At 44.9% G+C, this 15,299-nt stretch overlaps 1 protein-coding gene across 18 annotated transcripts in view; it reads left to right on the top strand.

Moving 5' to 3' along the window:
- MTSS1 (MTSS I-BAR domain containing 1) overlaps positions 1 to 15,299 on the top strand; it is a 155,864-nt gene that overhangs the window by 125,928 nt on the left and 14,637 nt on the right. For 5 of the 18 annotated variants that reach the window (XM_081204534.1, XM_081204551.1, XM_081204544.1 and 2 more), the window contains exons 7-11: positions 3,940 to 3,951; positions 9,920 to 10,077; positions 10,761 to 10,868; positions 11,573 to 11,670; positions 14,326 to 14,536. In XM_081204534.1, the coding sequence (XP_081060660.1) occupies positions 3,940 to 3,951; positions 9,920 to 10,077; positions 10,761 to 10,868; positions 11,573 to 11,670; positions 14,326 to 14,536 (587 nt within the window). The remainder of the gene's footprint in view (positions 1 to 3,939; positions 3,952 to 9,919; positions 10,078 to 10,760; positions 10,869 to 11,572; positions 11,671 to 14,325; positions 14,537 to 15,299) is intronic. The other 13 variants (XM_081204546.1, XM_081204539.1, XM_081204547.1 and 10 more) reach the window with 5 other exon arrangements.

Genomic DNA, 15,299 nt, shown 5'->3' with positions numbered 1-15,299 from the left:
TGTATAAGTGCATTGGCCTTCGTACTGAAATAATTTCAATATTTGTTCAGAGTTCTGGTGCGAGTATGTGTTTATGGGTGTGTGTGTCTACCTATCCAACACCATGACCCCTTCATCCTGTAAAATCAGTCCCCCTATTATGTCTTGTGCTCCCAGCCAATTCTGGAGTCACAGCAGGAATAGAGAAGAGAATCACTTTCATAACGCTTACAGTCAGGAGTCAGCAAACTTTTTTCAGCAGGGAGCTGGTCCACTGTCCCTCAGACCTTGTGGGGGGCTGGACTATATTTTGAAGTGGGGGGGAAATGAACGAATTCCTAGGCCCCACAAATAACCCAGAGATGCATTTTAAATAAAAGCACACATTCTACTCATGTAAAAACACACTGATTCCCGGACTGTCTGCAGGCTGGATTTAGAAGGCAATTGGGCCGGATCCGGCCTTAGTTTGCCTACCCATGGCTTAAACATTGTTCTGAACAGTCTCTCTAAGTCCACCCCAGGGTTGGTGTGCGGCACTGAGAACAGGATAGCTGCTCTTGGCCATCAAGGTTGGCCTCTGTCTGTCTAAGGAGACAATGGAGGAGTGTGCCTTTGGGGGTGAAGTCAAACGGTTGGAAGATTACAGCACCTGCTGTGGCTGTGGAGACTGGTATGGGACAGACATGTTTTCGTTGAGGATTGGATCAGACAAAGGCGTCCAGTTGTTCTGTTGTAGGTGCATCGTGGTGTTTCTTCTCTCTGCGCTCCATCCTAGCAGTCATTCCTCCTCTGGTCGCTGCCGTGGATGCAAGACCTACCTGACTGTCTCCAGGCCTTCAGTCTTCTGCAGGGGATTCCCATACAATGAGGTTGATGTCGCCAGCCTTCATGTCCCGTTTGCGGACATCTTTGCAGTGCAGAGTTAGTCTGCCAACTGGCCTGGAGCCAGCTCCCCATAGAGCACATCCTTGGGGAACTTGCCATCTTCCATTCTGTGGACCTTAGGATGATGGGATGGTCTTTGGGAAAGAGGCACAAGGCGTTAATACTCTGATGTACCAGAAACATGTAGGGTACTAGCCTTGTCCCCCTAGTCCACTGACGACACACCACGTGTCTTGCGCTGTTGAGATGTAACCTTGCCAAAATTTGGTAACTACATTTTCTTCTTTGTCCAGCTATCTCTTGTTTCTTGTAGTCTCTGTCTGGCTCCTTCAGAGTGGAAATCTGTCCCTTCTGTTTGGAAAATATTCAAGGGGGGAATTTATACTGTGGTCCACACATAAGCTGTTTTAACTTGGTTTTGTGATGTGACCCAGGTTCCTTTAGGGCAAGCTCTCCCAACGCAGCTTACGATAAAGATGTTACCAACAAAACAAAACGAGAGGCGCATTGCTGAAACTCCCTGTTTTATTAGAGTAAAGGTGCAATGTCAGTACTTTTACATTTTTATAATGGTAAAACAGCCCAAAGCCATACTGAAAAATGGTTTGGATTGTAGGTGCTTCCTTTATTGTGGGTTCTGTTGTTCACGTGTGCATCAAAATTTAATCCCATATTCCCATTTGATCTCCATTTACTGTTTCCGCTGAAAATCCATTAATTTTTTAAAAACAAACAAACAGAAATTGTAAATTTGGATGGCGGGGAAAAAATGGGTGGCGGTTAGATGATTACAAGATTGTGTGGACATTTCAGAAAACTTGCATGCAGTAGCAGCACCAAGTTCCACAATAAACTGTTGAGTGGAAGTGTCCTTGGATGTTAAAGGTATCGATAGTCCTTGAGAGTAAAGCTTGATTGCATCACTTCATTTTAAAAATCATGTTGGATTTGTTTGATGTATTCTCTCTGTCTTTCAGTTCAGTAAAATGTTTTTGGGTGTGCAGGCATTTCAAATTTTAATTTTGCTGCCAGTTTAAAAATTAAGATTACACAAAAGACGTAAGGTGGTGATGTGATTTATGTACCCAGGATTCTGAACTGAGTGTATGAAATGTGATAGGTTAGGTGGTGCCTTTTTCTTAAGAAAAGCGAATTTCCCATTACAGATTGGGAATTTATTACAGTTCACCATGGTCTACCTCACTATATTGTATTTGTGTCTATTTTGATACTTGTTTTCCAACAGCTCAGCAAGCCTTTCAGTCGCCTTGGGCCTGTATCTATAGCTAAATACCTTTTCTAGTTAGAAAACATTGTGTCCGTTACTTCAACCATTTTCGTGATTTTTATTAATTTTTTTTATTTTTTGCAACCATTTTTGCAAATGTGTAACGTAACATTGGCTTATTAACAGTTTGATACCCCAACCCATCAATAAATGGTATATTATTAAAAAAAAAGGCAAACCACTTTCAGCAGCAAAAGGTTATCCTGAAATTCACATGATGATTTTTGCACTCTTTGGACCTTAGAATAAGATGGGTTGTCACTGTGTCTCCCCATTTTTTGATTGTTGGTCTCTAGATATTTCTGTTCTGTAGGCAATTGCTTGGGCAGTTTTTCCACTTATCTCAAAGACAACTATTTCATCCAACATATTTTAGCATTAAAACATTCTGTTCTGAAAAATATTGTTTGTTAGCTGTTTATATATCCATTTAAAAGAACAACTAGGAGGAGCTAGAGGGATGTTTTACAGAGGGACTGCAGCTCCTGTGGGGCGCAGAATTCAATTAGGAGATTTCGGCACATTTGGGGAATTCATCTGCTACATTGGAAATGTTTGAGATTACTTGTATTTCGCGAGTATCTACAGATGTCACACACCTCTGTGTCACGCTGCTGGAGTGTGGATCTTCTGTAGCGCATTCGTACTTTTAAGGTCACAATAATGTGCTTTGCATAATGTTCTGCCTGGAGTATATACGGAGAAAGATACGTAGAATGGCATCTATAGCGAATTCTGCTGAAGAAAATTTCAGGGTTAGAGATGAGAACCCGTGGATGTGTTTACCAGTCTTTGCTTTAAAATATGTGATGATTTCATTAGTCATGCAGTGATTTTTATTACTCTGATTTCATATTTTTCTTAAGTAACCTACATGTCTAAAGATGAAAATTGTGCAGCGATTTAAACTAAGCGGATGTATGCAAATTTGCATAAGACATTCCAGTTGCATAATTTGAGTTTTGTGCTTACAGTAAACACACCCTTCCCTGTCTTAACATGTGCACAGAAGGATGTGGGAGCTCCTTAGTGGTGTAAAAAGTGGTGTAAAAAGGGTCAATTGAGATTATCCTCCAAACAATGATTTGGAGGAACGGTAGTGTTTTAGGTACAAATGTCCTTTCCCATACACCAGTTTTCTCTTGTTTTCAGTTTTCTTCTAATCGTATTGTGCCCTGACGCCTGAATTGGGCAAACTATGGTTAGCACCTAACCTCCAACTTAAGATTTGAAACCATAGTCTGCAAAACCACTTCAAACCGTGCTTTCCAAATGACAGTTTAGATGCTAGTGCTAGCCATAGTTGGCCTGATTTGTTTGTTACAGGAAACCGTGGCATAGAGTGGGCTGAACCCGGAAGTGGAGAAATGAAGTCAGGATCAGGCAACTCCTGATACTCCAAATAGGGGGTGCCCTATTTCACTAGATCTCACAAATCTAACCTTTTCCCTGGTTCCCCGTCGAATTCATCAAGTTGCATTGTGCAAATCTTCGAAGGACCAGCTGCTGAGATGAAAGAAACTGGAAGTTCTAACAAAGCTAAATAAATTAAAACCAGCTTGAGTACAGCAGGATTTTGTTTGCGTGGAAATTAGCACTTTGACCCTAGCAACTTTGGAATGTGAAAGAAGGAAAGAAACCTTTGGCGTGAACGGGATCATTTTGCTTCTCTTCAATCTGCTAATGATGTATATAAACACTAGGAAATTTAGAACATTGGTTTTGACTTATTTTATTTTCCTTCTCCTGTGTCAATTTTTGTATCCTGCTCACCTTCTCGACAGCTGAGGCGCTGGGTAAGTCTGTGCTGCACTGCATCTCTGGTGGCTGGTTGGTATACTTCTTTGCTGTGGCCTCTTATGGTTGTCTGGTCTCATACTAGCTGCCTAGACTTTAATTTCGAATTTAAAACTCCTACATATTTTGGCCTCGACACTCGAGAGCAGATGTCTTCTCAGCCAGATGCTACATGAAATCCATAGTGATGCACTAGGTTTGGAAAATATTAGGTTGGTGGTTCGAATCCCTGCAATGGGGTGAGCTCCCGTTGCTCGGTCCCTGCTCCTGCCAGCCTAGCAGTTCGAAAGCACGAAGGGCAAGTAGATAAATAGGTATGGCTCTGGCGGGAAGGTAAAAGGCGTTTCCGTGCGCTGCTCTGGTTCGCCATGACCCGGAAGCTGTACGCCGGCTCCCTCGGCCAATAAAGCGAGATGAGCGCCACAACCCCAGAGTCGGTCACAACTGGACCTAATGGTCAGGGGTCCCTTTACCTTTACCTTTACCTTTACTGGCATTAAATTATTTAAGTACGATCTGTGCCCTCAAACACTTCTCAGGTATCATGATGATATGTGGCCAAGTTATTTTCTAGACCTGACTTGAGGCATTCAGCTCTCCCATTTTACTACCTTTTCCAGGAAAATGAGCTTCACATCTTAATAGCCTAGGAAAAAGCTGGAATACTTGACTCGAAATCACAGCTCAATTCTTACTACCAGATTGATGCCACCAAATTATAAGCAAATTGGTGTAAAGGAGTTGAGCAGTATTTATTTTATAAGATTTTTTTACCCACCCATCACCATAAGGTCCTGGGGCAGTTTGCAGCTGTAGAAAATACAACGAAATAAAAACAGATGAAACCATTACAAAAGGAGCAGAGCGATACAAATTCAGCCAAAGAGGTGGGAAGCCAAATACATTCATTTTCAATGGCTGAGGTACGTCTTCACCATAAAGTGAAAGCTGTACAACTTAAGATGAAAGACACACCTCTCTGCGGAGGGAGTTCCACAATTTAGGAGCTCCTGGGCCACCATCCTTGACTCCTTTGAGGGGGGTGGAACTGAGTAGACTTATCCAAGTGTTCTGGGCTTAGGTGTCCAAGAGACCTGCGGTTAGAATGGCGACACCATCAAATTTATTCCATTTTCGAAAACTTGCTTGCGATCTCTCAACAGGATGATTTCAAATATATGTGCCTATTCAAAACATCTTTTTAAAGTCTAGAGCCTAAATTCCCATGTTTGTAACCCCTTGACCCTAAAACGTACCCTTAAAAAAAAAATCACTTGCATGTTATGCCCTGATTGATAACAAATATATGAGTTTGGTGTGTTGAGAATGGGTAGAAATACGTGGTTCCGAAATGAGGTTTTCAGTTAGAGATAACTGACAAGTCAGGCTGTTGGGAGTAGAAAATGACTTTTGTTTTATCCTCAAATGTTGTGATCTTCAGTACGTTTGCAGCAGGGAAATCCCATAGTCCCTGGCCATTGGTCCATGCTGGTTGGGGTTGATAGATGATGGAGTACAGCAAACATCAAGGAGGATTACCTGTCTAAATTTTAATAGTGGGAAAGACAATAGGGGGAGGTGAAGGAGAGATAAATGTAAGCAACGGATGAAGGGGGAGCAAGTGCCTCTATATCTTCTTAGACTTGGATATACTGTATTTTTCGCCCTATAGGGTGCACTGGCCCATAGGACGCACCTTGTTTTCTCGGGGGGGGGGGATGAATAAAAAAAATTTATCCCCCCCAGAACAGGCTGCTATCCGCAAGCCTTGCGAGCCCGGCGGCAACTCCCGCCGGGCTCACAAGGCTTGCAGACACCTGCAAGAAGCACGAGGCATCCTCCGGAGGGCACCCCATGCTTCGGGCTGCAGGCTGCTGGCCATGCGAGCCCGCGGGAACTCCCGCCGGGCTTGCAAGGCTTGCGGATAGTTTCCTGAAGCCTGGAGAGCAAGAGGGGGCGGTGCGCACCGACGCCTCTCGCTCTCCAGGCTTCAGCGAAAGCCTGCAATCGCCCCATAGGACGCACACACATTTCCCCTTCATTTTTGGAGGGGGGAAAGTGCGTCCTATAGGGCGAAAAATACGGTAGGTTGCCAAATGGCCCTGAGGATTAAGGGGTTACACCCAAGCTTTCAAGGAAAACGTGAGTTTGAGGAGGGAGGAGGCTGGTGGTCGTGGTTGTGGTTTTTTTAATGGAATGAGATTCATGCAGTGCTGTGTGTGCGCACTGATGAAGCAACCTTTCTGTGAAACTCACAGTGTGAATGTGTTTGAGAGAGAGGCTGTTTCTGTTCTCGTCTTTATACCGTAACAACACAACAGGGAAGGTGGTGATAGCATAGCGAAATGCAATGTGACAAAAGATAGTGTCACCAGGGCAACCGTTAGACACTTATAAATCTAAACAACCACGAAAATAACAGGAGTCATTTTTTTCTGAATGAACATTCATATATTTGAATAGAAGGAAGAATCCACTCATAAATCAGAGTTGCTCAACATTCAGACGTAGTTCCAGTCTACATCACATTTCCTCCCCCCAAAGGCCCTAATCACCGAGCTAACAAAATTAAATAAAACAAGATTCCAGTCAACGTCTATTTCCATATGAGGTAAACAAAATGCGAAGAGAATGCACGCATGCAACATTACCTGTGTAGTAAAATGTAGGTAGTGTGCAATTATACTACTAATAATTTATGAGTGGATTGTTCCCCGATAGAGATTCAAATATATGAATGTTCATTCAGAAAAAGATGACTCCTGTTATTTTCATGGTCTTCATACTGTGGCAGGAGAGTAAAGAGAAAGTCTAAGACAGGGGTTAGCAACCTAAGGCCCACGGGCCACAAGTGGCCCACGGGGAGCTGCCCCCAAACCAAGCTGCCCAGGGACTCGCTTCTGCGGCGCCGGAAATCGTGTCTGCGCAGATGCCGGAAATTGCAGGCGCCCGTGGAGGGATCTCTGCTGGAGTGAACTGGCCCAGGCGTGGTAGGTAACCCTTGCTGACCCCTGGTCTAAGACTTGCGCTACCAAGGGGCGTTGCAGAGCAAGGTTTGAGAGCACCCTAATATGTAGCTACTGGGATGATATTGAGGCTGGTATCTTCCTAGCATGCCTCCTATATAGCAGAGGGCTGAGGTAGACCATAGGTTTTAGCTTTCTGCTTCAGTGAGATCCTAGCTGCTCTCATATGGCACCTCTCAGCACTTACAGAAGTCTGTCCAAGGCGCTTAATTCCGATTTAGTGTCTGAATTACGAACACAAAAGCTTCTGCCATGCACAGTTGCACTTGAGTAGCCAGACACTTAACAGGCAACACACTGGAGTCTGAGCTCTTTAATTTCTTCCTGCAGTTAAAATAATGGCCGGTATGTCCTTGTGGCACACAGCTCCGATCCTGCTAGTAGCCTTCAGTGGGGCGGAGGCTTAAAAATGTGTTCACGGTGAGGGGATATTCGCAGCAGAAACTGCCTGCCTCCCGTTGGGATGAAGCCATGTAAATGGTCATTCTTGAAGAGATGGAGGCATGGTTGGCGGCAAACCTAGAGGAACCTGGGCAGCACTCTTGCATCACACATGGGATTGAAGACCATGATTGCCATCTCAGACCTTAATGGATCTAGCGCTGGCTGAGAGCCAAGACGGCAGGGTTGGCCCCATATTACATCTTTTCCCAACTAATGCCCTCAAATTGCATTGGACTGCAACTCGGCGTCGACCTTGACCATTGGCCATTCTGGCTGGAGCTTATGAGAGTTGGGAGGCCAGCAAGATCTGCTTAGCAGCGCCAGCTGTTGAGGTGATTTGTGTCCTGTGAGTCTTGGTCTCACAAAGACTACTAGTCTGTAACTGAACTTCTGCTGTACCTGCTAACACTTCCATTTTTTGCAGTAGCATTTTCTACGCACATGTTATTTGCTACAGAATAAGCTTTTTGTGTGTAGAATTGGCTGTGAGCAGCCACATTTAAGTCAAGGTGGGGGGTATAAACTAGTGTCTTACCTTAGTAAGCTTTCTGGGCAAGCTCCCAGGCTGTTGGTTTTCTTTTCTTTGCAATACATATACTTTGATGTTCCGACAAAGTCCCCAAACCCTGAAGGCAAATAAATGTACTGCTTCTGTCAGCTGCAGTCTCATGCCAGCTTCAGTTTTATGGGTGCCTTTTTGTGGTCACTTTTGCCAATGAAGCACATCAACTTGGATACCAGGCTGTACCTTAACGGTTCAATATTTTTCTGGGGAATTTTTAAAATATACTTAAGATTGTGGGGGGCGGATGCACAATATGGTGGTGAGTTTGGCAGGAGATGAGAGCTGTGCATACATTTGAACGCCAATATCCTTGTTTGTTTGTAACCCAGTGGCTTGAATTGAAGCAAGTTCCCTATTTCCCTTGTGAAACTGATTTCCTCCCTGATACCTTTACGTGAAAAGTTTGTATATACACACACCAACTCCTGTATCCCCCTTTAACTTTTGCTTATGAAACTGGATTGGCTTTAAACTGGGGTGGGTAAGTAACCTCTTCTGCTTCTCCTGGACCTGACATCCTTCACTAAACTTTGGTGGGACCCAGCCAGGTTCTTACCGAACTGGCGAGTCCTGGGAGTCCCGGGACAAGGGAGTTGGTGTTGCACAACCGTCGATCTGTCCTCTAAACCCGCCTTCCTACCTTTTTACGGAACCATTTTCAGTTTGCTGGCCAAGAGAACACCTGTCCCCTAAACTCCTTCAGGGCATGTTCTAAGCCGCATGGCCGTATATATAACCTTGGCGTCTCCAGTTGAACAGATGAGAGAGCAGGCGGTGAGAAAGACATCTGTCAAATGAGTCGCTGCCGGTCAAAACAGGCAATACTGCAAATACAGTGAGCTGGTGTGAGGCAGCTTTCTGCATCCCATGCAGCGCATTGGGCAGGCCTTGTGGGGCTCATTGTTCCTCTGTATAAACGAATAGTGCCCTAGGTAATGCATATTATACGAGGAGATTGGTAATCGGTAGGCAAGCCGTTGTCATCAGAAGACTCTTGCTGGGTCAGACCAAAGGCTCACCTAATCTCATGTCCTCTCCACCACAGTAGCCTTGGGAGGCCCATAAGCAGGACATGCGCTCAACAACAGTGTCCCATTTGTGTTGCCCCAGCAAGTGGTACAAACACGGGCTGCCTCTGTTCCTGAGAGTAGCATGCACCCCCCATGACTACTGGCCCCACTGATAGGCAAATTCATAGAGGGCAGTTGGAAGCCATCTTTGTTGGTGGCCTTTGCTACGTCATTCTGTAAGTGAATTCCATAAACTGGCAGTGCACTATGCGGGGAAAATGCTTCTTTTAGTCTTTCCTGAATCTCCCACTGTTGTTTCATTGGACGGCTCCAGGTTCTAGACTTGTATCAGAGGGAGAAAAAGCTTCCTCCAACCACTTTCTCCATGCATAATTCTATAAATCTGTTATGGCGCCAGATATGTTTGTCTACCATTACTGATCTTCTTGTTAAAGGAACCCCAAATAAGCTGGTAATGATTCCCAGGGTATCCTGAAAAAAAGTGGGGCAGACCACCAGTCTGTGTCGATGTAGCTTGAATTGTTCCATCTTCTGTTATGTATTTGATGAAATACAACATTTGAACGCTCTGTGAAAACTTAACCTCTTCTCCTTATGTGTGTAGCCTGTTCTTAAAACTGTAAAATATACGAACTGTTATTTTCTTTGTTAATATTCCCTCCCCTTTGTCCCAAAGGAGGTGTGCTAGACTCCTTGATTTAAGCCGCAAATTCAGCTTATTCAAGGCAGATTCACTCCCATTGAGATGGATCGACAAGAGAGTTGACGGCATGTAGTGACTAGCCGTGTGAACACGCTTGACGTGAGCCCAGATATAGCCAAAGCCGTACAAATGTTTATAGGCTTCCTTAGGAGTAGCTTCAGCCTATAACCACCTTTGCTTTTTCTCTGTTGTGAATAGGTAGAGGAGACATCCAACCTCAGCTAGACAGCGCCTTACAGGACGTGAACGATAAATACCTACTTCTTGAAGAAACAGAGAAACAGGCTGTTAGGAAAGCCCTGATTGAGGAACGCGGCAGATTCTGCTCATTCATTTCAATGCTGCGGCCTGTGATTGTGAGTTTTGTTTTGAGCCTTTCCCCCATTGCTTCCACAAAGCATGTTTTGAGCCCGAAATTCCCAGGTGTCAGAAAGGGTTATTTATGTATGCTACTACTGTGGCCTGTGTTTTGTTAGCCCCAAAATGGAAAGTGAGCGAGGTTCCAAGTATAGAAGAATGGCAACTTAAGCTGACAGAATATGTGCAGCTTGCAAACATATAGAATAAGAGAACAAGAAGAACATATGTTTAGAGAAGATTGGAAAACGTTTATTGAATATATGGGGAGAGGGAACTGTGTGCCCTTGAAAATGTTGGCAGCATTAAGATCAATTCAACAGTGTAAATAAGTTTTGAAGGGTGCAATAATGGAATACTGAATGTATTCTTGTTCTTGTAAAATATGCAGGGATTTATGATAGGCAAAATGAACCATGGAAAGTGAAGAAGGGAAGTCATTGATATTTTAGGGATGTTTAAATGAGTATTTTAAATTGTAAAACGGAAAATGTAATAAAAATTATTATATAAAAAAAAGAAAGTGATGAGGCTTTTTTCTTTACTGTTTAAAGAAGTGAGTGGTGCTTATGCCTTGACTTAGTAAGATGAAGCAGTTAGTTTGTTGAAGTTGACCCAAATTGCATAGAACTCAGTAACACGGCCAGTGCTGATTTTCTGTTGTTTTTTTTTAATCTTCCAGGAAGAGGAAATATCAATGCTGGGAGAAATAACTCACCTGCAGACCATCTCAGAAGATCTGAAAAGCCTCACTATGGACCCTCACAAGCTGCCGCCATCAAGTGAGCAGGTTAGTTTGACTGAGGAAGGGCTAATCTGTTCGGTTTACTGTGTTGACTCAACTCCCAAATGGTAGAATTCCATATATGTGCAAAAGCTTAGGACAATGACACATTGAAAAGTCTTCCCCATGCAAGCACTATTGATATGATTGACAGCTGCCCAAGAACATGGTAACATCCTTGCCTAGCTCCTCTTGGGGTGGCCGGCTGTGGGGGCTTCAGGAGGAGAACTTTCCAGTAGACTGTGCCCTTGACCTTCATCTATGTCAATATTTTCCCAGCCTGGTGCCTCCTAGATGTTGTTGGACTACAACTCCCATCATCCATGACTGTTGGTTGTACAGGCCGGGGATGTTGGGAGTTGTAGTCCCAACAAAATCTGGAGGGCACTGGGTTGAGGAAGTGACAGTGTAGCTTCAATAGATTTCAGCAAGCAGCACTTGGAATATGGTTGGCAGAATCTTGAATAAAACTGGTTGTGTTTTGTAAGGGTTTTGCTGGTCTGGAGGGCTCTGAGAAACGTGTGCTTCAAGAAAGAGAAAGACTGAAGTCCGTAATGTTAGAAATAAGTGTGCTGCGGTGTTAGTAGGATATGCTTAACTTGATGCCCTGATAGGATTGGTTGACCTGACAGCAGCTAGCTAGTTTCAAGCCACCAATGACCAATTCACTGGTGTAAATAACCGTGCATGGCTATTTCCTGATTCTCCAGGTAATTCTAGATTTGAAAGGCTCTGATTATGGCTGGTCCTATCAGACTCCTCCATCATCTCCCAGTACCACCATGTCAAGAAAATCCAGTGTGTGCAGGTAAGCAGAAAAGGCACATGATCTGTTTCTATGGGAACCCAATGTTTTACGCTAATAAATGCCCTTTATTTATTTATATGCTTGGATCCTGCTCTTTCCTCTAGGATGTTTGAAGCACCTAGGAAGGACCACTCAGTGTTCATCCAGGCACTGATGAGATCCAACACCTTTTGAGGGCTCAGCCACATGTGCCATTTATCCCGTGATTTCTAAACATGTTTTTCTTTCGTCCTGCCGCTTTCCCTAGGAAAACCTGTGGTTTACTGCTGAATCGGAACACATGTTAATTAGGTTTTCTGCAGATTGATGTTTGTTCCGATTCAGCGGCAAGCAGTCAAAAGCAGCAGGACAAAAGAAGAACCTCTCAGACCCTTGTCTAGAAATCACAATCTTCTCCATGCTGCGACAAAATGTTCTCCCCAACCCATTCATGGGCAATGAACTTTTTAGTCTTGACTCACATCAACATAATGGTGTTTTAAGATGCTTGAATCTGGGGGTACATCTGAATTTTGTAAAATAATGATTTGTCTACTGTTTTGTGGTCCTCTCCTTCTGGAGATGCTATTGATAGAGTGAAATAGAATTGTTGAGCGTTGTTATGACAGCCATACAAAGAGGCTCTGGAAAAAAAACTTTTAAGGAAAACCGGCCACTGACCATCCAGTTGTCGATTCGGGGTCTAGTATTCTTTGCCACTGTCTCATGAACCCACATACATTGTAAATGTTTATACAATTGTTCAATCGTACAGCAGGCTTAATTTCTCAGTGGCATAAACTGCTTGGATGCCTCCCGTTTCTCTTCCAACTTCTTTGAGTAAAATCCTTTACTGAAAATTATTCGGTAGTACTTTACTGTTCAGTACTGATGAAATGCAGTTCAGAAAAAAAGAGTTAACTTTTTTTATTTTTGCGTGTTTTGAGCATCTAGATTCCCCTTTGACCTCTTCCATGAAAACTGTTTTCTCTCTGCTAAAACAGTTTGGCAGCATGCATCTCCTCCTCCTCCCTCACTCCTTGCCAGGCACACCGGTGTCTAATTCTCTCCTTTTCTCCACCAAAAGGAAGATGTTCTGCTGTATGTTCCTTGCGCCTGCATTTCTTTTTAGCCTTAAATGCTATTATTATTATTATTGTCATTATTTTTAACAAATTTGCCTTCCGAATCACATGGATTGGAGAGCTGAAGCACCCTACGGCATGGTAGACCAAGATGCCCCTTGCATTTCCCTGCGTAGCGAGCTGTCTGTGCATGCGTACATACAGTATCTATAGACAGGAGATCTATAGATATTTCTTTTGACAGCGGTAAGCCCAGGCTTTTCAAAATGCAATATCCTTAACAAGGAAAATGGCTGGCTGTACAATCCCAGCAGGTAAACTAGGCAAGATGGTGGGAGATTCACGTGACCATCATCTCCACAGGCGATGGGACCGTATAGCCTCTTGTCTCCCGCAAAGCAGATTGCCAGCTCTATTTATTGCTTAAAGGGAATCCTCAGGAGACCCCATCAAAGATCTCCTGCTGTCTTCATGTGGTTGAGCCCAACAGTTGATAGTATTATGTAAATAGAAGCTTAAAGGAGAAAGTAGCCAGCCCTCTTGGGTTAGCAGTGAAACCCCTCCTCTGCCTTAAAATTTTAATATTCTGCTGCAGACTTTTAATCCCAAGGGAGGGTGCCTTTTCTGGCGATAGGGCATGCTATGAGAGGAAGGGACACGACAACCTCAGGAGCAGAGTGAGGCCACTGCTTGCACCAGCAGAATTGAGAGGCAAGGCAGGTCCAGTCCACGGTGCATAGTCTGCCAGAAGTCTCTCCTATTCCAGTCCCATTGAGTACCGGGATCTGTACCCGAGTGCAGTAGTGGTTTTGCTACCACTCCCATTCACTTGCACAGGGAATCTCTCAGTAGAACGTTCCACATGCTGGTTAGCTTTTTGTTCGGGTGCTGATGGGATTTCTTACCTCGGGCGCCTTGAGGCAGCCCTAATCGGTATCCAGTGCAGCATTTCAAATATACCCCTAGCCTACAAAGGAATTGTGTCCAGCAGAGTCAGTGCTCTTGCAGACCTTCCAGTCACACAGTGGAACTTCCTCTTCCTCCTCCTGTGCTCCTACCCCTTCAGATCGGCTCTGAGGTTGCCCCTAGCCCTCTGCAGCAGATTGGGGTGGCGTGAGAGGAGAAAGGGAAGTTTTGTTGCATGAGCAGAAGTCGTTCCACTCGTGCAACAAACGTTCAATTTGACCCAAGCTATCCCAGCTTCCTCCCCAGTTGTCAGCCGTTTTGTCCCATGCTGGTAGCCTGGGGTGGGGAACCAGCTCCCTCCCGCTTTCCTGCCTGGTCTGCTGGAGGAACTTCTTCCTTTGCAGAAACAGCCCCTGACTTGTTCATTGCCGCATTCTAGGACCACTCGATGCTGTCGATTTGCCATTTTCCATCCGATTCCTAAGGATACTGCAGTTCCTTGCGACTCTTACCAGTTTCCTTCCGCTAGTTGTGCCATTTATTTATTTTATTCTTCGTGCTGCATGCCCTGCTGGAGAACCATGGAATGTTAATTGTCCTGTGCGGTCTCTTCCCCCTCCCCCCTTTTTTTTTCTCTTCCCCCCTCCCCCTCCGCCCTCGTCTCTCTTCCTTTTGTATCTCACAGCAGTCTGAACAGTGTAAACAGTAGTGACTCACGGTCAAGCGGCTCACACTCTCACTCACCCAGTTCACACTATCGCTACCGCAGCTCCAACCTGCCCCAGCAAGCGCCGATGAGGCTGTCCAGCGTGTCCTCGCACGACTCCGGCTTCATGTCCCAGGACGCTTTCCAGTCCAAGTCGCCATCCCCCATGCCGCCAGAGGCCCTCAACCAGGTATGCCTAGGGAGCAGCGGCTGCCCCCGCATGTAGCACCTTCCGTTTCTCCCCCAAGATCTCCAAGGGCTTCTGTGCTCATTGTGCTTTTTGTGGCTTCTGCTTTGGGTTATTTGGTTGTCTGCCTGCTGCATTACTCTACTGCAGGAGTAGGGAATATTTTTCCAGCCCAAGGGCCGCTATGCCTTCTGAGGGACTTAATGGGGGCCACGTGTCAGTGGTGGGTGGGGCGAGAGGCCAAAGTGGGTTGAGTATTGGATGTAATCATTTCCATTGTATGCTAGTCAGACATGACTAAACAACAACAACAGATAGGCTACACGATTACAGACCTCTTCCCTCTCATCCATTCAGGAAAAGCAAGAGGTCAAGGGTACCTTCTAGCCAGGCACAAAACACACAAGGAGGGTGTGAAATAGGGCCAGTGAAGGGGATGGCAAGGAGTGTGACCTGGATAGAGTCTAATGTGCTGGATAGAGAGTCCTGGGAGGTCACATTTGGCCCCCAGGCCAGAGATTCCCCACCCCTGCTTTATTGGGCAGACTACTGCTACTTTCTAATTCTCACCCATCGCAAATCGTGTCTTAAGCCTGGCTTGCAGCTGCCAAGAGGTAAACCCAGCAATTGCCTCCTGCCGCTGCAGCCAAAGGCTAAAATGCGGGGCCCTTTCACAGATTACAGGAAAGATGTTTGCATCTTCCCGTCTTGTCTTTCACATCGAGTTGATCGCAAGAGAAATGCACATGCAAGCTGTCAGGGTATG

Source organism: Podarcis bocagei (assembly GCF_964188305.1).
Source record: "Podarcis bocagei genome assembly, chromosome: 8".
NCBI classification, from domain to species: Eukaryota; Metazoa; Chordata; class Lepidosauria; order Squamata; family Lacertidae; genus Podarcis; species Podarcis bocagei.
Note: the sequence above shows the minus strand (reverse complement) of the source record. Positions and strands in the feature narration are given on the sequence as shown.